Source organism: Symphalangus syndactylus, chromosome X (assembly GCF_028878055.3).
Source record: "Symphalangus syndactylus isolate Jambi chromosome X, NHGRI_mSymSyn1-v2.1_pri, whole genome shotgun sequence".
NCBI classification, from domain to species: domain Eukaryota; kingdom Metazoa; phylum Chordata; class Mammalia; order Primates; family Hylobatidae; genus Symphalangus; species Symphalangus syndactylus.
In genome coordinates, this window is record NC_072447.2 from 87,424,563 (window position 1) to 87,449,613 (window position 25,051).

Here is a 25,051-nt window from a genome sequence, read left to right on the forward strand (position 1 = left end):
CAGCAATTCTTAATGAGGACTATGCATGTAAACATAATATAGTCCTTGGAAAAATAACATATTTTGTTTCTATAATAATGATATTTGTTTTTTATGTAAAAATTACTTGAAAAGTACTGTACCAGATATTATAAGATAACTTACAAAAGATTTTCCACATTTGCATATGTTTGGTTTATAGATTTGGTGGCTACATCCCATTTTCAGTGTTTTATTACAATACCTAAAAATGTTGTATGCATTAACTATGCAAAATAAGATTAAAAACATTTATATAATGATTTTCTTTGCCATCTACAGAGGAAATAAAAGAATCATAAATTCTGGAAAAGGGATTTACAAATAGCCTGTGTGCTGATAAAAGGAATAAAGATTGGCCTGTATTTAATAAGAAGGTCGTTATGTTAGTACTAAGTCATAATCATCGGCATTGTTCTAGTAACAGCAATGCTAAGCCACTGCTCGCACTACTGGTCCCTCTAAATTCTCATATTTTAAGTTAATTTTATTTTCCTCTTAGATACCATTATACTATAGAACCACTGCTCACTTAATTTTTTCCAACTTGTAAACTAAAAGGCAAATAGGAGTTCTTTCAGTTGTACCCATTGTTAAACTTTCAAATACATAAAACTGTTAACATTAGAAGATACCTCTATAATTTTGGCTTCTCCATTTTTAGCATTTTCATTGTAGTCTTCTTCAACAACTGCTTCTTGCTTGGTTTCAGCAACTGCTTGGGCACTTTTATCTATGTTTTCTTCCGTCATATCACTTTGTGTCTTCATTTTCTGCCAAGCAATATAAAACAATAAAAATAAATATACAATTAACTGCTGTGTTGATTAAATGGTCACAATTATTTTACCAGCTGTTGTAATAATTTATGCAAACACTTTAAAGTATCACAGATAAACCTGGTATCAAAAAAATTATCATATAATATCTTCATTGTAAATTTCATTGTAAGCCTAAAGCAGCATTAAAAATGAACAATGTTCCCTTGATATAAATAAAATAAATTTTCTTTTAAGTTGAGTGACATAGATGAGAGGCAACCAGTTAGAATGCTGACTAGTTGCTGCCAAGGACAAACTGCTGGCATCAGGTTAGATTGATCAATTAATTCCCTCTGACTAGAGAGGGTCAGTTTATTTCTGTCAAGTCTAATTAATAAGGAACAGGGTTTTGTTGATTGTTAAGCCTCCATTGGTAATAATTAAGAGAAATGCTGTTAGTGAGAACAACAATTTAGATATATTTTTAAAAGACCTTATGGTGATATATGTGTTTCCATCTTTGTATCTACAAGTTTGGAATGCCCTGATTCATGACGACTTTACCAAGAAAATTTTTTGCCTACCTGTGTATGTAATAGAAAGACCACTGGATTGAGGGGCCAGAAAACCTGTGTTTGAATTCTAGATTTGCCACTTATGTGATGTGATCTTGAGCAAAGGCATAAGTATCTTTGAGGCTGTTATTTTCATATATAAAAAGAGAGTAATACCACCCACCTCACAGGGAATTATAAGGAGAAAATGAGAAAACACATGAAAAAAATGCTTTAGAAACTGTAATTTGTAATTTAGATATAAGTTATTACTCTTTTAACACATGAGAAACAGAGCCAAGGAGGGTGAAGTCTATGGTTATATAGTATATGTTTTAGTCTAGCCCTACCTTTCTTTTCTTTTCTTTTTTTTTTGAGACAGGGACTCCCTCTGTCGCCCAGGCTGGAGTGAGGCAATCTCTGCTCACTGCAACCTCCTCCTCCCAGGCTCAAGCAATCCTCCCACAACAGCCTCCCAAGCAGCTGGGACTACAGGCACGCCCGGCTAATTTTTGTATTTTCTGTGGTGACGGTGATTTGCTATGTTGCCCAGGCTGGTCTCAAACTCCTACGTTCAAGCAATCTGCCCATCTCGACCTTCCAGAGTACTCAGATTACAGGCGTGAGCCACCACGTCTGGCCTTACTTTTCTTTTTAAAAGAAAATACACTGTCTTTACTGTTTTAAAAACTTGTAAGTTGAATATTTAACCTTACGTAATAGTGGACTTGAAAAGTAAAATGCAGAAAAAAAATAAGCCTTCTTTTCTTTTGTCACCATTAAATATACCAATTACTAAAACTTCAATTGCCCTAAGTTTAGCAATATTTTTTAATGAAGGATTTCATTTATGAACATGATGACAGTTTATACTTTCTTCAACTACAAAGTGATAGGATTAGATGCTCTCTAATGTTTCTCACAGCTTTAACCTTTTATGATTTCAGGAATTCAACCAGTATTCTTATGTATTAAGCAATTAACAGTAAACTAAATATTGAGATTATATCTATTTCTACATGCCTTTAGCCACAACACCAGAGTATGTAAGTCCATACAAAATCAATTGTGTCCATTTAAAATTAACATATGCACATATATCTTACATATATATTATATATATATAATTATATATAATCTTATATACTTTGCCAACTGTAAAATATTATCAAATGTTAGTTACTACTTTTATTACAAAGCACAACTTTGGGGTTACTACTGTTTTCACCTTTTGTTTTCCAAGGGAAACAGTATTGTCACTATATGATAGCAAAGGCATGTACATTTAATCGGCCTATCCAACTGAAATTGTTTTGTCTCTATCCAATGAAAATGTCAAAACACTGTGGGCAATCACAAAACAGGAACAAATAATCCCCACCCAAGGGGTTTACATGTATCATATGATAGAATATAATATATTACTAACTGAACAAAATATAAGCAAAGTAAAATGATCAGCTGTATGCCATTTCAAAAATTATTTTTGAAAAAAAAAACAAATTTATTTCAATATTCTAAGTTGAATATTTACCCTTGAACTTGGTGTTCTTTTGGGCTTCACCTCTGGTGTAATGGGCACAAGCATCTGCTTCAAGTTGTGGGAAAAGAAAAGAAAAGGAAAAAAATCATATTTGAAGAAAGAACGCTAAAAATGAAATCCAACCTCTGAATTAAAATAAATGAGCATTAGGAAAAAAAATACATTTCCTTGGTGTGAAAGCTTTTCTTAAAACTTCAAAAATAAATCGTGTATTGAATATTTTAGGATTCCCTAAATTTTAAAATGACATTTCACAATACATGGGCTGCTTTTTGAAAAGATTACTTACAGCAGACAACCTGGCAGATCTTCTCTTTGGCTATAAGTTAAAAACAAAAATCTGTTAAGAGAATTATGGATACAAAAAGCTAGAATTATTTTTATTGAGGTCAAAATATTTGGTGTAACAATACATAAATATTGTCATTAAAGAAGCAATTGTGAATTTGGTTAGAAAATACAAGAGAAATATGTTTTGATTTTTCCCTCCTCTGAACACTTTATATACTAAGGAAAAAGTCCCAAATTAAGCTTAAGTGGCTAGGCTAAATTAACACAGCAGCTAGTAACAAGGAGCACATTTAGAAATGAAAATATAGCCTTTTCTTGCCAAATGACAGAGCAATTATTTTGCTTAAAAGGAAGAAGTTCTCTCCACATCTGAACAAGCACAATAAGGTCTTAAATTCGAAGAAGCTTGCAGTTTTTAATATTTACTATATATACATTTTTTTCACACTCAGTATATTTTTATTGTGCATTAATTAGATTAAAATTAATATGCATTACCAAAACATTACATTAACAAGGCCATAAAGGTAAACTGAGAGGTTTCTTTAATATAATTGTCGCACAACAATGATTCTCGCTTTGTAGGACATATAGAAGATGGCATACTCTAGGAGTTAGAACAATATATATTCAATGCAACAACAAAAACTATATAGTACTTTAAGAAATGTTTCACATATATGAACAGTCATTTACAGCCTCAACTTTCTAAAGTAAGCAACATGTAAGCCTGTAAAGTACACACACCAAATGATAGTCTAACCCACAAAACACCCAAATAAAATATTAGCACATCTCTATTGTCAAGAATATTTCCTTACCATCATTTCTATAAAAAAAGTGAAAAAGCCTTTTCTTTTATTCTGAATGGCAATTTTAAAAAGTCCTCTCTTCTGAAATTCGGATATATATTTTTGAGAGAGCCCACTGGTATACCATATTGGTACTCATATTGTACAAATATACCAACTAGCATCTATTTTTTAGCTGCTTATGTCAAGTTTATAAAACGAGTGGTTTTTCCTAATAGATGCTAAGACTAAAGAAACTCACCTCCTGCCTCATATCACCTTGACCTGCAGCCTACACAGAGGAGAAAACCACACAGAAATAAGGTCATTGATATAAACACATAAATCAGAAAATACTGCCTGCGGATTACAAATTTCAATATAATTGCTTATTACTTTCTCCTGGGTTCCTGCTCAAGTAGACACGTGTTGTTTCTTAGGAACCATGCTACATACTGCTGTTTTACTAATGTGCACCAAGATGCAAGTGCATGCACAAGACATACTTTTACACAATTGATAGTTAATTTCATCCTTTTGTGTAAATTGCATCTCCTAAAAGCAAACCTTTGTAATTTTGAAATCCACCTGCTTTAGATAATGTAAAAGCCAAAAATGTGGGGGTGGGTCAAATGAAGGCGGAGCTTCATGCAATTTCGCTTTCTTGCCTTATGTTTGCCATGCAATTGTACCTATCTTATCCTCTCCACTGATTCTGGACTATTTTCTCCAAGTTTTGCATGCAAGAATTACAGCCCCCACAGTGTTTTGTGGGGGAGACCTCTTTGTTACAAAGTCAATGCTTTATTCTAAGAAACTGGCCACCGATTTTAAAACTTCCCGCCACTACCTGCTTTAAGGTTACTGTCAGTTCTGGAAAACAGCAAAACCTACTGCACAAGTATAGAAAAGCACAGTGGCGGGAATCTTAGGAAGGGGGGATGGTGATTAGAAACAGTTGTTTTCCCTATCTGAGCAGCCCTTTAGCCTGAGAATTATCAAGCTATTGCACGATTCATACAGCCACAGAGCACGGGGGAATTTCAGTATTATTCCTATGTTTTAGGAATAAGGAAGGCGGACTTGTTTATAGGAATAATCCAAAAACAATCATAATGTCTTAGCACAGTGTTTTACGGTTTTACCAAGCAATGAAACAGCGTTCGATTTCACTTCTAGGGGACTAAGAAAAAAACGCCGAGCGTGAACTTGTTTCCTGTCTGAGAGGAGCCAGGAATTGTGAAGTGAGGGTTTGCAGAAGACCTGTGGAGCTCGGAAGGCTCAGATCAATTCTGCACTACTAAAGTGAACAAATCCATGCTACCCCAACATCAGCAAGTTTATCCAACGCTGTTTCCTTATAATCTTCCCATCTTTAGCTAAAGACCTTGGAAAGGTCCAGCATTCTCACCCCTAAAGTTTCTAATTAGAGCGGTGAATCTCTGTTCTCTAGGACAGTTTGAAGTCTGCGCCGCCTAATGGCACAGGATTACCATTGCATAGCCATCTGGCCTGACAAGAAGTGGAGGAGGAGGGAAGGAAAAAAAAAAAAAAGAAAAAAGAAAACGGGAAGAACAAAGGCAAATACAAGAGAAAGCCATGGCTTTCGTTCCCCAGACGGGACGGTTCCCCGAGAAAAGCCGGTGGCAGAGGAGGAAACTGAAGTATGGTTGGGAGAAGTGTTCTCCAATAGGGTAAGCGGAGGAAGGGGGTTGGGGTAGGAAGCGACAGCCCAGCGCTATGGCTGTTTGTAATTCAGCATGGAGACACCTTTCAAGAGATTCTCTCCTTAAACAAAACACTCCAAAAGTGAACTACCAGTTGCATGCAAGACCATCCTAAACCTTACACCGACTGCTCTTTGCCCTTCTCCCCCTTTCCGTTTCATTACATCACAAAATGGAAGAAGCCAAAAAGCTTTAAAAAAAACCAAACAAACAAATAAATTCTTCCTATTAGGAAATAGGTAACTCAGCAGCTAATTCCCCGTCTGTCTTTCCATCTCACTTACCTTTCTTTTGGGCATTGTTGTAGCTCTCTATAGGAGATCTTAGTCAGCAGAAAAAAAGCCGAAGGCAGTCACTGCCTGACTGCTCCAAGAGCAAATGAGTTTTCAATGAACTAATTGCAGCACGACCTGTACTCTCCTCTGAAAAAAAAAAAAAAAAAAAATCCCTCGTTATTGGCAACATTAAACACGCCAAGACGCAACCAAACTACGTGAATGGTTAACCGGAGTGGGAGCCACATCGGAGTGACAGGCTCTCAGGCCAATAAGGAGAGGCAGCCGGCTTTGAGGGGCGTGGCCCGCGAACTTGCCCGAAGCCCTCGTTCCCTGTCGGCTCTAACCGCTGGTGTAGTGGCGGAGCACGCGAACTTAGCAAAGGCTAAGCGATCAGGAATAAGAACGGCAGGAAAGCCAGAGCTGTCTTGATCAGTTTTTTTTTCTTTTATGTTATAATGACAGGCGAAAGCCACAACAATTGCTTTCTTCACAGCCTCCAAACCCGCCACCCTTCACTATTCCTAGCGGGGAAAGTGCTTTTAAGACCAGTTGAGTCTGGGCTCCGGTCTTTCCCTGCCACCTTTGGCGGGATGGTGTTGAACCGACAGGAACATTCATTCAGAAAGCGCAAAAGAGTGGAGATGTTTCTCTGGTGTGGGAACATCCTGCCAAAGCAGAACTGTGGTGCTGGCAAGAGGAGGGTGCCAAAATGGCGTGTTTTCCGCAGGTGGAGAGTAGCGACAAAACCGGGAGCTATACCGTTATCCTACTTGGAGGGGGTATACGAAGAATTCAGTGGGACTCCGAGGGAAATGTGTAATAGCAGAGGTCTATCCAAATGAAAAACACTGAGAATAGATTTTTAATCTGAAGGTTGCATTTAGTGAAGGGACTCAAGAAGGTGCTATCCACGAAAGTGTTTAGGACTCAGAACCTAGACTAGCATAAGGCGACTGAGGTACTCGCCTCAGGAACAAAATTTAAGCTTGTGACAAAAACCCAGGAGACTAGGATGAGGCGAGTGAGGTGAGTCACGCAAGTGCAGGGTATGATCCTGTCTTTATTTAAATTTTTGATATTTTGTTCATCATGGACTTTTTTGCAAGAATTTTGATATTTAAAAAGATTGTCTAAAAATATTAACTATCTTCATTACTGAGTTTCTAGGCGGCCCTTTAAAATTTTTGCCAAAGGAGAATGTCTCCATAGCGTCACTCTAGTCCTAGCCATATTTAGGTGACTTTCGACTGTAAGAGAGGCTTATAGGTGCCTTTCAGTGTCAGTTTCTGAAACCTAAAGGTTTCAGGGTTGAGGTGGAGATTGATGAATAAATTACTTGGGAATAAATATGATTAAAACAGAGGATCTAATTCCCCACTGCCCTTTCTCAGAGGCGCCTCGATGTGGTTGTTGTAAGAGCTACCTGTTTATAAAAGTTTTCCCAAACAACAACCCAAATCCTTATCCTGGAGGGTTAATCAAAAAAGAAATTTACCCTTTTGAACAGTTACTTTAGGAAAAATTCATCTGTGTTCATGTAGGTTAAAAAATTTGAAATAATCAGTTTAAGACATAAACACTGTATCTGCTACAGAGTGCCAAACCATCCCTTCAGGCAAAAATACAGCCTAACAGAATAACCCATTATAATTATTATATTTACTATTGTTATATTATTTTTACTTTGTTATATTTTTATATTATTATTATTATTATTGCCCATTCTTCCCCAGCACTGATAGTGTGGAATTAAATAGATCAGGTAGAATGAGCCTGCGTGACTGCTGCTCAGTTTCCTTCCCCCAACTTCATACTGCATTCTAATTCAAGTTAAGTAAATCAGAAAGACATTTAAATTGCTTCCTTCGTCCACAGTTATTGGGATAATCCCTAGATGTTCCTGATGTCACTTTTTGCCCTTATGGTAAAAGCATTCCTGAGTGAACCTAGATATGTTTCAATCATTTTATTCTCCAACAGTTAGAAGATAAGCATAAAAATTGATTTTAATATAAGGATTGCCTCATAAGGATAAGAAGAAAAATGAAGGGAATGAAAATGTGTCAGCAGTGGAATGCATCCATTCAACAAACTCTTATTTAGCATTATTTTGTGAGTCGGATTTTGTTTTTGTAGACTAGCTTATGAAAATGCGAAACCCTGTAGCATGCAAAGTTGCATTACACAGCTTCTGTCTTTAAGGAATTTTATAATTTTGTAGGATTGAGCAAACAGATGCATACCTATTTACAAATCAAAGCTGATTGTATTATCTGAATGGTGCAATCTAAATTCAATAATAAAACAGGAGGGAAGGATCTTTTAGGACTAAGGTAACTTGGCAAAGGGTTTGATTGAGGAAGTGGAATTTGGCTTGCCTGTGAACAGTTCGGTAGACTGTTACATTATAGCAAATGCAGAGGCAGGAAAAGTTTGTACTTGTTCAGGGAACATAGTGCCTAGTCCAAGTGGGTTGAAACAAATTATCTTGAGGAGCCTTGGAAGGTAAAGCTTAGAGGTTTGAAGCAAAGCAAAATGTGCAGATCAGTGAGCTCTAAAACTCCTCTTAAATTTGTCAGCAATTTTCTTTTTTGGCCAGTTTTTCCTTCTTGAAGGCTAACGTGTTGCAACTGTGATTTATATCTTATTAAATTGAAAAAATAGTCACGCATGCAAAAGACCATTTTCTAAGTGTGAAACATTCTTCTGTTTCTTGACCCCAATCCCTCATCTCCTCATGTTCTTCCTTCTAACCATTAACCAGAGCGGTCCTTTACATTAGCAAACCTGTTTAGGCTCTTTGCCTTCGCGGTATTATTACCTCTGACTGCAGCCCCATTCTCAAATATCTTCACCTATCAAATGTTTACCAAACTATTTAGACCCAATCCAAATATCACCTCTTTGACAAAAGCCTTCTTCAATCATTTTAGCCCTAAGAAATTCTTCCCTCCTGTTATACAATTTAGATTGTACTACTCATATGACACAAGCAAGCTTGATTTTTCCTTTTTTTCCCAACCACTCCATCAAACTTCTTCAAATTCGGTCAAACTTGTATATACTTATTTCCTTTTGCCTAAATATTTACTCAGCACATCACACTCTACATACCTTCTGTAGAATTTACTACTTTTACAATATATTTTTCTAAAATTGATAAATTATTCCAGAGTAAAAAGATTATTTTTGTGTAATTGTCAAAGTGAGACTTTTTACTGGACTATTTTTTTCTAAGATTATGTTGGCTTGTTTCTCTTTTTAATTTATTAATGACTAGGAAAATTGATTGCCTGACAATTCTCCACAGAATTCCCTAATTTTACCTGGCTATTAAGCATGCCTACTACCACTCCCAAAATTTATAGGAACTGTAACGTGTCCATTTAGTAACCATTTGAAAATGACAGAGGAAGATATGAAAATTTACAGATTAAAGACACCAACATTAAGATGTATTGACAGAGAATCCAAAAGAAAATATTATGTATTTATGAGAAAAGGAATGCTAGACAGCCAAGATAAAACAGGTCTTCAAATGTTCTGTATATTCATAGTTTAAAATTATATATATATATATGATTAATTAAAAGCATTCTAGATACACTACTTTGCATGCAATGGGATCTCAAAAATACTGATTGACTAGTAAGAAATATTTTATTTTCTCTGTTAGAATATCTCTAATTTTGACCTCATGCAACACCATTATTATTCCTGTTGTATTTTAATAAAATAAAAAATTGGAACACTATTTACTATTGTCAGCAAATAATGCAAGAATTCTATCATGTTATTAGAATACAGTGTTTTAGATATTTTTTGTTGGTATTTTCAGAGGGTAAAATAAATACAAGTCTACAGTGAGCCAAATACATCAATACACTTATTTCTGAGCCTTGTTTAAGATTGATATGAGAAATTTATTTGAATTGATGATGCCACTTAGCTGAGACTGACTCTGGAAAAACTGTAATTCTGGTGACCCAAATCTTCCTATGTCCTATGTTTATTTGCAGCAGGCCCAAGACTAATAAAATACTTAATTAAAGAGTGGCCACTGATATGATAGATGGATTATTTTTCCAGTGGTAAAAGTAAATTGAGCTGCTTTCTAGGGGTAAAAGGAATATAATACATTTTATGTTTCTATTTGTAAAATTTCTACCGACTTTTAAAGTAACAATTTAAAAGAATGCTATTTTTAGGCTTTCAGACATTTAAGTTTAGAGGATACTAATAGAGATTTTCTAGTTTCAATACCCTTGGAATACAGATGAATAAACACAAGCCCAGAGAGCTTAAATGACTTGCCAAAGATCATCTATTAAAATTTAAGCAGTTGGCCGGGTGTGGTGGCTCACGTCTGTAATCCCAGCTCTTTGGGACGCCGAGGCGGGTGGATCACCTGAGGTGAAGAGTTCGAGATCAACATGGCCAACATGGTGAAACCCCATCTCTACCAAAAATACAAAAATTAGCCGGGCGTGGTGGTGGACGCCTGTAATCCCAGCTACTCGGGAGGCTGAGGCATGAGAATCACTTGAACCTGGGAGGCAGAGGTTGCAATGAGCCAAGATCGTGCCACTGAACTCCAGCCTAGGTGACAGAGTGAGACGCAGTCTCAAAAAAAAAAAAAAAAAATCAGGCAGTTTTTTTCACTTTTATACTAAAAATTTTATCTATGGTTGTGATATCAGCAATTATGCAGTTTATACAGAAATGTTAATGACTAAATGAAACATTTGGTAAACACGAGTTATGTTCCATCTCTATGACCTTAAAACTCAAGAAGAAACTCTGGCTGTCAACCTACTTCAGATATATCTTTTCACTGATTTGTTGGATCCTCACTCATCTATGATCTTAAACTTGTATTCTCTAGTCAGTTTTCTATACCTCAAGAAAGTAGAAAATTCAGAAGAGAGAAACTACTTTTTACCTTATTCCTTTATTTGTTTTTTGGTCTAAAGTAAGTCTAGTGAATGTGAGTTTTTAATCTTGAACGTCCAAATGCTTGCCCATGTTTTCTTCTTTCTCTTGCCAGCAAAGAGGTTTTCAGATAAAATTGCGGATAAGATTCATTATTGGTTAAATGTTATTTGAAGATTTCTAACATCCAGTAGGTGTCATCATTTACTTGAAAAGGGTTTCAAACTGTCTTTATGAGATTTCTGCTTCCCTTAAATTTATTTATAATACAGTTATTATTTAAAATTAAAAGATTAATTGTATATATTAAGATGTACAACATGATGTTTTGATATACATATAATGAAATGATTACTACGGTCAAGCAAGTCAACATATTCAACAACAAAAAAATTATTGTTTTGTGGTAAGAGCACCTAATATTTAGTCTCTTAGAAAATTTCTAGGGTATTTACTAAATCCTATCTATTGAACTTAATTTATACTTTTGGTATAGTTGATATCTATGTTTTTGCATGAAATAGAAGCCTTTAAAATCTTAATATGATTGGAACGTTTAACCTTCATCCTCAGCTTATAGAAGCACAGATATTAATTCATAGCTTTTAAAATATGGAAATGTAGATTGTGACACTTCTGAAGTTGTGTGGCTATTGTGGCACATTGAAAAAATGACATCTTTAGTTTAAAGCAATTATATTTTCACTTTATTTTAATTGGCCTTAATGTTCAGGCTTTTTCTCCTTAGAAAGTTCACTAATGCTGGTTACTCTTACAAAAAGAAATGAAACAAGAATTCAAGAATTGATAAATGCCCCAGGCTGCCTATATGAGACAAGAGTCTATTTTCAAGAATAGCTCAGTTTTCGGTGTAGTTCAACTGTTCACTAGTGAGGGTTGATTAGAAATAATCACCTTCATGAGAGAACAGTGGTGACCTGTCAAATAGGTTGTGTGTTAGAAACCAACATCTTTATTAAGAAAAATATTTAATTTAGTAAACTGATGTCATTTTAACCAAAAGCTAAAGTTAAATGCCATTTTTTAGATGTCTATAACAATTGATTTTCTTCAGTTTGTGTTACGCTAGGATATTTTTTTCCTTTTCCTGTTTTGGGTTTTATCCATTCACTTAGAGCCTTACTTAACATTTTATAACAAGCTTCATAATACCTACCAATTGTTTTATTTTGTTGTAAATTATTTGAAACACATAGGCCATCAATTGGAGCTTGCTTTAATTTAGACACATTTAAGGTGAGATAAAACGATGTTAAAACCAGCTGTCTTTAATCCTCAAAGTGTAGACATGAACACTCTGATGAAGTAGTAGGGCTCAAGTAGATTTTCTTGCATGGGGAACTGGCAATCTATGCTATTGCTAACATTAACTGTATAGTCCTTTAAGAGGATAAAAGGACAAATGGCTGTTCAACAAAGGTATTAAATTTTAAAATGCTCTAGAATGCACAGCAAAGGTAGAGTACAGGAAGGAAGAAAGAAAGGGAGATTCACTAAGGGGGAATCATTAAAATTTATGTCTTAAGAGTCATATTTGGAGGCATTATATGTGTGTGTGTTCTTACCTGCTAAGGACATGGTGACATTCTCACATTTACTTGTTTTTCAAGAAATCATTCTTTTTGTTTGTTTATTTCTATCCTTTTTTTATTCAGTCTGTGCTCACTTCCTTTGTTAAACAATAGCTGACATGCTTCAATCATTTACATCTACTCAAAACCTAAAAAGATTATATTTTATATTGAAATGAGTAACAATTCAAGCAAATAGACATGCTCAGTTCTCACAAATTTTAATGACAATAGTATAAGTCCACATTTACATATTTTCATTATTTCCAATAAACTAAGCGTATCTTTGGAACTCTTTCCCTTGGTTTCAGGGTTAAATTGCCTAAGTGGAAATAAGATAATTTTTTAAAAATATGCTCTCTAAATAGTTTACTTGTTGGAATATATATTGTTTAGTCTACTTCATATACAGACACATGATCAATTCATGTTTAAGGGAAAATATAATTACTCCTTCAGTTTCCTATTTGTTTTTATGTTCTAGTTTACTTCTAAATTTATTGTAAGATTGGATACCATTTAGCACTGAATTTCTTCTGAATAAGGCCCACACTGGAGATAAAAAAGGTAATAAAATATATATGGTTCATGCTTTTTTGGTTTGTGAGATGGGTTTTGCTCTGTGAAAAATATTAATATTTGTATAGCTCTTGAAAACAGAAACATTGTTTTGTGAGTTTATGCTAATTTTTGTCTATAAAAGGTAGCATTCTATTATATTTGGTTGTCTTAATTTCATCTTTAAAATAACTGTGGTAAGATTAATGTCTTGAATATTAATTTTTGCTTTGTTTACATTTTAAGAGCTTACTCAAGTCTTCGTTTCTTTCAGTCAGCCAATTGCTAATGACTATTTGAAAATTACACTGGCTAGGTTCTTGGAATTTGTGGAACTTGTTTATCAGAGAAGAGACTCCAAAGAGTAGCAGAGAGAAAAAGAGCCATATTGAAGGAACTTTGAACTTTCCAGAAAGCAGAAAGCAGAGGAGGTGACATGATGTGTGACGGAAAAGAGTACCTATTTGCACATAGTGTCCCAGACTATAAAGTGGCTGTGGGATGTCAAATCAGAAAATAGGAATAGTGGAAGAGGGGGTCATTTCTGAGAATGATTGGGAAAGAAGTACTTCACAGACAGGTGGCAAGAACTGGCACTGGAGAGCAGCACCAATTTACACTCTGACACAGAAGCATGCTCACTTCGATACTACAGCATTTAGTAACTGAAAAATTATTCATTTTTAAAAATTGAATAGGTTGAAATAGCTTTTTTTGATTTGCATATCTTTAATTACGAGTGAAGCTGAACATCTTTTCATATGTTTGATGACCATTTGTAGTTCCTGTCTGTGAATTTTTCGACCATATCCTTTCTTTTTCTACTGGATTTTCTCTTTCATTTTTTCAGCTCTTAATAGTGGTATTTTTTTCTAGAGAGAAGACTTTAGCTTTTATGTAGTCTCATTATTTTCCTTTATTACTTCTGGTTGTGTTTCCCTTTAGAAGAGTTTCTCTATTCCGAAGGTATAAGCAAATCCATTTACACTTCTCTTTATAAATTATATAGTTTTACTTTTCATAGTTAAATATTTGTTCAGTCCTCTGGAATTTATTTTGGTTTCAGGAGTGAGTGGGGGATACAGCCTTATTTTTTTGGAAATATAAGCCAGTGTCTCGGCGGCATAGAACTTACCATCTTCAGGTAAGGTAGTTGAGGCTAGAGCAGTTAAACAACTCACCTAAAGTTTCTAAGTAAGTTATTAGCAAAGTAGAGACTAGAAATCTGGTCTCCTACTTAAACTTTTGGCCTGTAATTTTTCCAACAAAGTACGCTGACTCATTGTCACCTTCTCTACTTAATTAAGTACTTTCCTGGCTTGACAGCATTTTGATTTACTCTAACCCAGTAGAAATTAGATGAAAAAACTTTTTAAATTTAAACAATTATCTCCTTGCCACCAGGAAAGTGTGAATTAGAAAATGATTTATTTCCTTGTATAGGGAAGATTTATACCATGAACTTCGGATAGAGAGACCAGGTGTGCTTTAAACTGGTGGTTGGCATAAGTCTGGAAGGTAATGATCATAATGCTATCATGAGAGAGGGTTGGGGTAGGAATGGTAACAAAGTAAGAGGGAAGAACTGGACTTCTTTATATTTTTCTCTTAAGCTAGACCTCACAGAATTACTAGTTGTATATAATTAGTAAGATATGCTTTAAATTAATAATAACAGCTTCCACTTATCAGGATCTTACTATGTATAAAGTACTTTGTTAGGCTTTATATGAATTATCTCTGGTCCTCAGTATACAGATGATAAAGCTAGTAATTGTTGAGTAAGAATTCAAGCTCAGAACAGTTTGATTCCACAGCCTCTGCTCTCTTAATTAAATTTCAGTTCTTTCAACCTTTTTTTTTTTTCAGTAATTCTGCTTTTGAATCTTGGATCAGAAATCTATTATTATAAGAAAACTCAGCATATAAAATTTTGCTAGTGTAATTAATCAGATAGAGAATTAATTATGCTTGGTTTCCTGTCTTGTAGTTTTAAATTTTCAGTTCTCCCTGAGATACCCTGCCATCGTGCCTCCAACTGAGAAATAGCTACTAGATCAATGCTTGTAGAATGTAATTATCCTGACCACAGTTGTAATTCATATGCATTAATTCCACAAATATTAATTGAGCACTACAAGGGTCCAACTTCTGTATCAGGCACTAAGGATACAAAGATTTGACTCTGATTCTTGAGAAGCTCACACTCTAATAAAAATAAGTGTGCTTATAAAAATTACACTGTAATCTGAAATGTGATATAAATGAGATATGTGAAAAACATTATGGGGACCAGAGGGAGAACCAACTAACACTGTCTGAAAGTTGGGTCAGGGAAGAACTTACCGATGAGGCAAAGACAAACAAGAGAGATGGATGAGCATTCTAAGTAAAGGAATTACTAATAATACCATAATTTTTACCCATCCTCAAAAAGTAATATTTTTGAGAACACAGATTTTGTGTGCTAAGTATTTATTTTTCTTAGTACACAGGAAAACAAATACATAACTATTAAAACATTTGCCAGTGTGTCCCCGCAAATTTTCTCGTGGACCACCAATGGTAGTGTATCCACACATTGAGAAGCATTGGTCTATTAGCAATACTGGCATTATTCCCAGGGCTCAGTGCAGCTGTGTGGGTTTTTTATATAACTGGACATTTGCTGTCCATTTAGGCTATGTCTTTCTTAGGCGGTGGTGAATGGATGACATTTCGTTTTTCTTTCTTGACTACAGAGAAGTGGAACACTGCATTGAGTATAGTCAGGTGAACCCCTGAAAAGGACCTGTGTGGGGATTGAAAAGGACTTTATGAGTATCCAGAATGAATAGAAAATATGACCTTGCAGCTTCCATTTTAGGCAAACAAGGGCAGATATGAATCATCCAGCTGATTTGTGGAATACTTTAGCCTCCTTGCTTAAGATGTTGACTATACAAGACTGGCGAAGATATGGCATATATACCATCATGTGTATGTCACATAATTTCACTGACGTATGAAAAAATAAAATTATCTTTATTCCTTCTTGTTAAAAACTCTCAATAAGCTAGGTATTGAAGGAACTTACCTCAAAGCATAGGAAACATATATGACAAACTCACAGCCCACATCACACTGAATGGACAAAAGCTGGAATTATTCCCCTTGAAAACTGGCACAAGACAAAGATGCCCCATCTCACCACTCCTATTCAACATAGTATTAGAAGTTCTGGCCAAGGCAATCAGGCAAGAGAAAGAAATAAAGGGCATTCAAATAGGAAGAGAGGAAGTCAAACTATCCTTGTTTGCAGGTGACATGATTCTATCTCTCAAAAATCCCATCATCTCAGCCAAAAAGCTACTTAAACTGAAAAGCAACTTCAGCAAAGTCTCAGGATGCAAAATCAATGTGCAAAAATCGCTAGCATTATTATACACCAACAACAGTCAAGCCGAGACCTGTCATGAATAAACTTTCATTTACAGTTGCCACAAAAAGGACAAAATACCTAGGACTACAGCAAACTAGGGAGGTGAAAGATCTTTACAAGGAGAACTACAAACCACTGCTCAAAGAAATCAGAGATGACACAAACAAATGGAAAAACACCCCATGATCATGGAAAGGAAGAATCAATATCATTAAAATGGCCATACTGTCCAAAGCAATTTGTAGATTCAATGCTATTCCCATTAAATTACAATTCACATTCTTCACAGAACTAGAACAAAGCTATTTTAAAATTCATATGGAACCAAAAAAGATCTAATAGCCAAGGCAATCCTAAGCAAAAAGAACAAGGCTTTATGCTACCCGACTTCAAACTATACTACAGGGCTAAATAACCAAACAGCATGGTACTGGCATAGACCAATGGAATAGAATACAGAACCCAGAAATAAGACTGCACACCTAAAAATATCTGATCTTTGACAAACCTGACAAGAACAATCAATAGGGAAAGGATTCCTTGTTCAATAAACGGTGCTGGGATAACTTGCTAGCGATACTCAGAAGATTGAAACTGGACCCCTTCCTTACATCATATAGAAAAATTAACTCAAGATGGATAAAGACTTAAATGTAATACCCAAGACTACAAATACCAAATACCACACGTTCTCACTTATACGTGGGAGCTAAAAGACAACATAGGCAATGACATCCTTGAAATATGAACAGGCAAAGATTTTACAACAAAGACACCAAAAGCAATCCCAACAAAAGCAAAAATTGAGAAGTGGGATTTAATTAAACTAAAGAGCTTCCACACAGCAAAACAAACAAACAAACACCACCAATAGAGTAGACAGACAACCTATAGAATGGGAAAAAATTGCAAACTATGCATCTGACAAAGGTCTAATATCCAGCATCTGCAAGGGACTTAAATAAATTTAGAAGAAATAAAACAACACCATTAAAAAGTGGTCAAAGGACATGAACAAACAATTCTCAAAAGAAGAAATACATGCGGCCAACAATCACATTAAAAAAAGCTCAACATCACCTATCATTAGAGAAATGCAAATCAAAACCACAATGACATACCATGTCACATAGTCAGAATAACAATTATTAAGAAATAAAAAAAAAAACAACAGATGCCATGAGGTTGTGGAGAAAAAGGAACGCTTATACAGTGTTTATGAGAGTATAAATTAGTTCAACCATTGTGGAAGACAGTGTGACAATTCCTCAAAGACCTACTAAAGACAGAAGTACCATTCGACCCAGCAATCCTATTACTGTGTATATACCCAAAGGAATGTAAATCATTCTATTATAAAGACACCTGCAAACATTTGTTCATTGCAGCACTATTCACAATAGCAAAGACATGGAATCGACCTAGATGTTCATCAATCATAGATGCGATAAAGAAAGTGTGGTATAAATACACCATGGAATACTATGCAGCCATAAAAAAGAATGAAATAATGTCCTTTGCAGGGACATGTATGGAGCTGGAGGCCATTATGCTTAGAAAACTAACCCAGGAACAGAAAACCAAATACCACACGTTCTCACTTACACGTGGGAGCTAAATGATGAGAACACATGGACACACAAGAGGGGAACAACACACACTGGGACCTATCAGAGGGTGGAGGGTGGGAGGAGGGAGAGGATCAGGAAAAATAACTAATGGGTACTAGGCTTAATACCCATGTGATAAAATAATCTCTTCAACAAACCTCCATGACACACATTTGCCTATGTAACAAACCTGCACCTGTATCCCTAAACTTAAAATAGAAGTATAAAAAGTTATCTTTTTAACTTGATAGCTTCTTTAGATTTTTGTCAGCAATTACTTCAATGTTTCAATTAAATTTTTAAATATAAAAAGGTTTAGGTTTTTAGTAAATTGAATTTCCGTTATATTTTTATTATAATGAGCATAAAAATATCTGTTTGTTTTCCAGGAGTACAATAAATGAACGAATTTATTGATGATGAAACTGAATACATTTAGATCTAGCAAAAAAAGAGTGACACTAGAAAACAGTGGTTGTGAATATTACAAAACTTTTCTAATTTAAACATAGCTCACTAAATACTGAATTTTGGTCTGTTACAAATCATGCTATGTACTGTATTGCCATTTCTCAATTTTGGTTACAAACATCGATTATAGTCAGTTTAGGCCCTTCATGATGAGTTTGGACCCTATCATTTGATTTCATATTGAACTTGAGTGTTCCAATGAGTTTTGGATATAATATTTGGCTTCTTTAATTACTTAATTATTTTAAATTTGTGATGAGAGCTTCAAATTTCATTATTAGATTTATTTCTTATTCATTAATAAGCTTTATTGAGATATAATTTACATGCCATACACTGAACTCATTTAAAGTGTACAGTTCAGTATATTTTTTATGTATATCCAGAGTTGTGCAACCATCACCACAATAGATTTTAGAACATTTAAACCATCCACTAAAGAAATCCCTTGCCCACTGGTAGTCACTTCACATTCTCCCCAACTCCCTCCCCCAAAGTATCTGCAGTTTAACACATTGCTACATTTATGTGGAAATTAAATTAAAGGGACACAGAATAGTCAAAGTACCCTTGGAAAATAAAAATAAAGTCGAAGGACTCAGAATTCTCAGTTTCAAAACTCATTACAAAGCATCATTAAGACAGACAATGGCATAGGGCGAGACTTGTGGATCAATGGAATAGAACTCAGAATCCACAAAGACACAATTACATTTGTGGCCACCTGATTTTCAACAAAAGTTCAAAGAGAATTCCATAGAGTAAAAAATAGTCTTTTCAACAAATGACACTGGAAGAGTGAAAATCAGCATGCAAACAAATGAAATTGAGTGAACTTCTTCACATCATACACACAAAAAACAACTTAAAATAGATGACAGACCTAAATGTAAGAGTGAAAACAATAAAACTCTTATAATAAAACATAAGAGTAAGTCTTCATGACTTTGAGTTAGCCTATGGTTTCTTAACTATGACACCAAGAGCACACTCAATAAAGAAAAACAGATAAATTGGACTTCATCGAATTTAAATATTTTGTGCTGCAAGCAGTATCATCAGTCAAGTTAAAAGACAACCCATATAATGTGAAAATATTTACAAGTAATATGTATGATAAGGGACTTTTATCCAGAATATATAAAGAACTCTTACAACTCAATAAGAAAAAGACAACCCAATTTATAAATGGGGAAAGGATTTGATATGACTCAGTAATTCCACTCCAAGATTCATAGCAAATAGAAATAAAAGCTTACATGCAGATAAAAACTTATACACAGATGTTTGTATAGGCATTATTCATTATAGCCAAGTAGAAAGAACCCAAATGTCCACCAATGGATAAATGGGTAAGTAAAAGGTAGTGTATCAGTACAACTGAATATTTTTCAGCAGTAGAAAGGAATAAGATAGTGATACATGCTACCTCAAAAACATTATACTAAGTGAAAGAACCCAGTAACGAAGTGACTACAAATGATTTGATTTCATATATGTGAAATATCCAGATCAGGCAAATCAATAGAGACAAAAAATATCTTGGTGGTTGCCTGGGGCTGGTAGGGAGGGAGAATTTGGGAGAATGAACAGTAAGTGCTAATGGATATGGGATTTATTTCTAGAAGGAAAAATATTCTAAAAATAATTGTAGTGTGCTATGTTTTGGGTGTGTTTTCTCCCTGCCATAACTCATGTTGAAATTTAATGCCATTGTAACCATGTTGAGAGGTGGGGCCTTTAAGTGGTGATTAGGTCATTAAGCTGGATTACCCTCTTTCTCAGGAGACTGAGTTAGTCCTCAGGAAACTGAATCAGTTCCTGCAAAAACAGGTTGTGTTATAAAACGGGTCAGCCTCCTTTGTCTCCTCTCTCTTAGCACATACCCAATTCTCCTTCCACTTTTCTGCTAAACTATGAAGGAGCACAAGGCTCTCACCAGATGCAGCCACCTGATCTTGAATTTTCCAGCCTCCAGAACTGTGAGCTAAGTAAACTTCTTGTTTAGATAATGTAATGAGTCTCAGGTATTTTGTTATAGCAACAGAAGTAAACTAAGACAGGGTGAATGTTGCATAACCCTGTTATACTAAAAACATAGAATTTTACACTTTAAATGAGTGAATTATATGGTATCTGTATGATTTCTTACTAAAGCTCTTAAAAATAAATGTGGATAAGTGCAATAAATTCCCTTTTTCCTTGTGAGTTTGATAAATTATAGTTGATGATTGAAACAAAAAATAGCATTATCTGATGTTAAAGGCAAATAGTATTTAAAAAGTGGGAAAGGTAAAGGGACCTTAATGGAAGTATGGTTTCCCCACTATACTAAAAGTGGTAAAATGTTGAAACCAGGAGACTGTGATAAGTCACATATGTGTATTGTAATATGTCCAGCAACCTCTATGAAAACTATACAAAATATACACTCAAAAACAAAAACACTATAAATAACTCAAGATAGAATTCTAAAATATGTTCAAATAACCAACAGGAAGGCAAGAAAAGAGAAACAAAGGAATGAGAGCCAGAGGAAACAAACGGAAAACAAATAATAAAATGGCAGACTTAAGTTCTAACATATCAATAATAACCTTAAATGTAAACAGTCTAAATACAGGAATCAAAAGACAGAGACTGGAAGGAAACAAACAAACATTACCCAATGATATACTGTTTGCAAGAAACACTTGTCAAATTCAGTAACAGGGGTAGGTTAAACGTAAAAGAATGGAAAAAGACACACCAAGTAAATACTTATTTTAAAAAGGTAGGAGTATCCAATCAAGTCAACTTCAGGGCAAATAAATTACTAGAGATAGAGGGACTTTAAATAATGATAAAAGGATCAATTCACCCTGAAGACATAATGATCCTAAATGTGCATGGATTAAACAATAGTGCCCCAAAACAAATAAATGAAGCAAATGCATGAAGCAAAATCCGATAGACCCAAAGGGAGAAAGAGTATGTTGAAGTCCCCAACTATATTTGTGGATCTGTATGGTTGGGGACTTCCACATATTCTTCATAGCAACTGATAGAACTACTAGATAGAAAGTCATCAAAGATATAAAAGAGCTGAACAATACAATAAACCAACAGGATCTAATTTATATATATTTAACACTCCACATGAAAACAGCAGAATACACATTTTTAAGCACTCATTGAACATTCATCAAGATATGCCATACCCAGCATCATAAGACACCTCAATACATATAAAAGAAATGATACAGATATGTTCTCTGACAATAATGAAATCAAATTAGAAATCAATAATAAAACAAAACAGGAAAATATCCAAATGCTTCAAAATTAAACAAAACACCTTTATATACCCCATCAGTCAAAGAGAAAGTCTCTAGGGAAACTAAACAATAAAATAAACATATCAAAATATAGGAGATGCAGCTAAAGCGTGATCGGAGAGAAGTTCATAGCATGAAATGATTACATTAAACAAGAAGCAAGTCTCAAATTAATATTCTAATACTTTCAACAAGCTAGAAAAAAGAAAAAAGACAAAGCATGCAGAAAGATTATGAAATAATACAGAGAAAGGGAGAAATCAATGAAGTTGAAAACAGAAAAACATTGGAGAAAATTGATACAATTAAAAGCTGATTCTCAAACAAATTATAAGCTTGATAAACCTCTAGCAAGGCTGACAAAAACAAAAACAGATTGCACAAGTAACCAATATGGGGAATGAAACAGGAGATAGCACTACAGATCTTGCAGTTAATGAAAGGGTAATAAGGGAGGAATATGAACAACTTTACACTCATAAATTTTACCAGTTATAAGAAATGGACTAGTTTCCTAAAAATCACACACTCTAAAATCTCAACCATGATGAATAATCCCTGCTACTAAACACTTAAAACATAATTAAAATAAATTCTACATGATGCCTTCCAAAAATTCAAAGATATAACATTTCCTAATTTTACAAGGCCATTATTAACCTGTTACCAAAACCAGACAAAGATAGTATAAAATAAGAAAACTACAGACCAATATCTATCAAGAACTTAAAAGTAGAAATTTTTGATAAAACTTTGGCAAACCTAATCCAACAATGTATAAAAGAAATTACATACAATGACAAAGTGTGATTTATTCCAGGTATGCAAGACTGGTTGAACATTTGGCTCAATGAAAGTAATCCATCATTTTAATTTTTTTATTTTTAATTGTTTGTGGGTACATATATTTATCAACAAGTGAAAGAAGAAAAATCATGTGATCATATTAACATATATGGAAGGCACATTTGACAAAATTCCACAGATATTAATGATAAAAACTCTCAGCCAGTTAGCAATAGAGAGAAATTACTTCAACTTGATAAAGAACATGTAAAAAATCCTATTGTTAACATCATATTAAATGGTGAAAGACTGAATGCTTTCCCCCTAAAACTGGGAAAGATGTATGCCCTCACCACTCTTTCTTAACACTGTGTGGGAAGTTTTAGCCAGCACAATAAGACAAGAAAAAGAAATAAAAGGTATGCAGTTGGAAGGAAAGGAATAAAATTGTCCCTATTTGCAGATGATATGATTGTTTACATAGAAAATCCAGTGAAGTCTCTAAAAAAACCTCTAGAACTAATAAATGTGTTGAGTAAGTTTGGAAGATATGAGATCAACATACAAAAGTTAATTTCACTTCTATATACTATGAACAGGTGGAAAGTAAAATTAAAAGCACAATATCATTTACAATTGTTACAAAGAAAATAAAATATTTAGGTATATACTTAAAATATGTACAAGTTCTATATGCTTAAAATTATAAACTATTGATGAAGAACATAAAAAAAGAAATGGAGAGACATATCATGCTCACAGGATGAAAAACTCAGTATATAAAAGATATCAATTCTCTCCGAATTGGTCTATGGATTTAATGTCATTCTTATTAAAATTTCAAGCTTTTGTAGACATAGACATAGACATATTCTAAAATTTCTATGAAATGCACAGGTTCTAGAATAGCTAAAGCAATTTCAAAAAGAAAAACAAAGCAGGAAGAATCAGTTCATATCATGTTAAGGTTTACTATAGCCACAGTAATCAAAGCAGTGTGGTTTGGCAGAAGAATAGGTGCATAGGCAACTGATTTTTGGTAAAGGTGCAAACACAAATCAATGAAGGGTAGTCTTTTCAACAAATAATACTAGAACAACTGGATACCCATAGGCAACAGTGAACCTTGACCTTAACTTACACCTTATCTTAAAAACTAACTCACAAAGAGGCAGAGTAAGATGGCAGAATGGAAAGCTCCACCAATTATCTTCCCCGCAAGGACAGTAATTTAACAACTATCTACACAGAAAAAAAATCTTCATACGAAGCAAAAATTAGGTGAGCCGTCACAGTACCTGGTTTTAACTCTGTATTGCTGAAAGAGGCACTGAAGAGATAGAAAAAGCAGTCTTGAATCGCTAATACTGCCCCTCTGCCACTACCACAGCAGAAGCTGCACGGTGCAGGGAGCAACTCCACACTGCAGGAGGAAGAGTACAGCAACAGTGAGGCACTGAACTCAGTGCTATTCTGTCATAGCAGAAAGGAGAACTGAGCCAAACTCAGCTGATGCCTGTCCACAGAGGGAGCATTTAAACCAGCCCTAGTCAGAGGGGAATTGTGGATCCTAGTGGTCAAGACTTGATTTCCTGCAAACCTCATCACGGAAGGCTCCAGCAACCTATGTCTGCAAGTAAACTTGAAAGACAGTCTATGACATAAGGATTGCAACTCTTAGGCAAGTTCTAGGGCTGAATTGAGCCCAGAGACAGTGGACTGGGTAGCTTGCAACCTACTGAGACACCAGCTGGAGCAGTCAAGGGAATATTGGCATCAGCCCTCCCCTAACCCCAGGCTGCATAGCTGGCAGTCTTAAAAGAGACCTCTTCTTTCCGCATGAGGAGAGGAGAGGAAAGAATGAGGAGGACTTTGTCTTCTATCTTGGATACCAGCTCAGTCACAGCAGGACAGGGCACCAGTTGTGAGGTCACTGTTTCAGGCCCTAGTTCCCAGATAACATTTCCAGACATACCTTGAGCCAGAAGGGAACCTGCTGCCTTAAAGAGAAGGACTCAGGGCCGGGCGCGGTGACTCATGCCTGTAATCCCAGCACTTTGGGAGGCCAAGGCGGGCGGATCACGAGGTCAGGAGATCAAGACCATCCTGGCTAACATGGTGAAACCCCGTCTCTACTAAAAATACAAAAAATTAGCCAGGCATGGTGGCGGGCGCCTGTAGTCCCAGCTACTCGGGAGGCTGAGGCAGGAGAATGACGTGAACCTGGCAGGCGGAGCTTGCAGTGAGCCGAGATTGTGCCACTGCACTCCAGACTGGGCGACAGAGCGAGACTCCGTCTCAAAAAAAAGAAAAAAGGGAAGGACTCAGTCTGTCAGCTTTCATTACCCACTAACTGAAAAGCCCTTTGTCCCTAAACAACCAGTAGCGATTACCTGGTACT

The 25,051-nt window shown here is 35.1% G+C and overlaps 1 protein-coding gene across 6 annotated transcripts in view; it reads right to left on the reverse strand.

Moving 5' to 3' along the window:
* The window catches only part of HMGN5 (high mobility group nucleosome binding domain 5), an 87,159-nt gene that overhangs the window by 1,526 nt on the left and 60,582 nt on the right, over nt 1–25,051 (reverse strand). For 2 of the 6 annotated variants that reach the window (XM_063635342.1, XM_055267004.2), the window contains 5 exons: nt 5,970–6,107; nt 4,221–4,250; nt 3,166–3,195; nt 2,868–2,921; nt 654–791 (listed from right to left, as the gene is read on the reverse strand). In XM_063635342.1, coding sequence (XP_063491412.1) covers nt 654–791; nt 2,868–2,921; nt 3,166–3,195; nt 4,221–4,250; nt 5,970–5,984 — 267 coding nt within the window. In that variant the 5' untranslated portion in view covers nt 5,985–6,107. Of the gene's footprint in view, nt 1–653; nt 792–2,867; nt 2,925–3,165; nt 3,196–4,220; nt 4,251–5,969; nt 6,108–25,051 lie in introns of all 6 variants that reach the window. The other 4 variants (XM_055267002.2, XM_055267003.2, XM_063635344.1 and 1 more) reach the window with 3 other exon arrangements.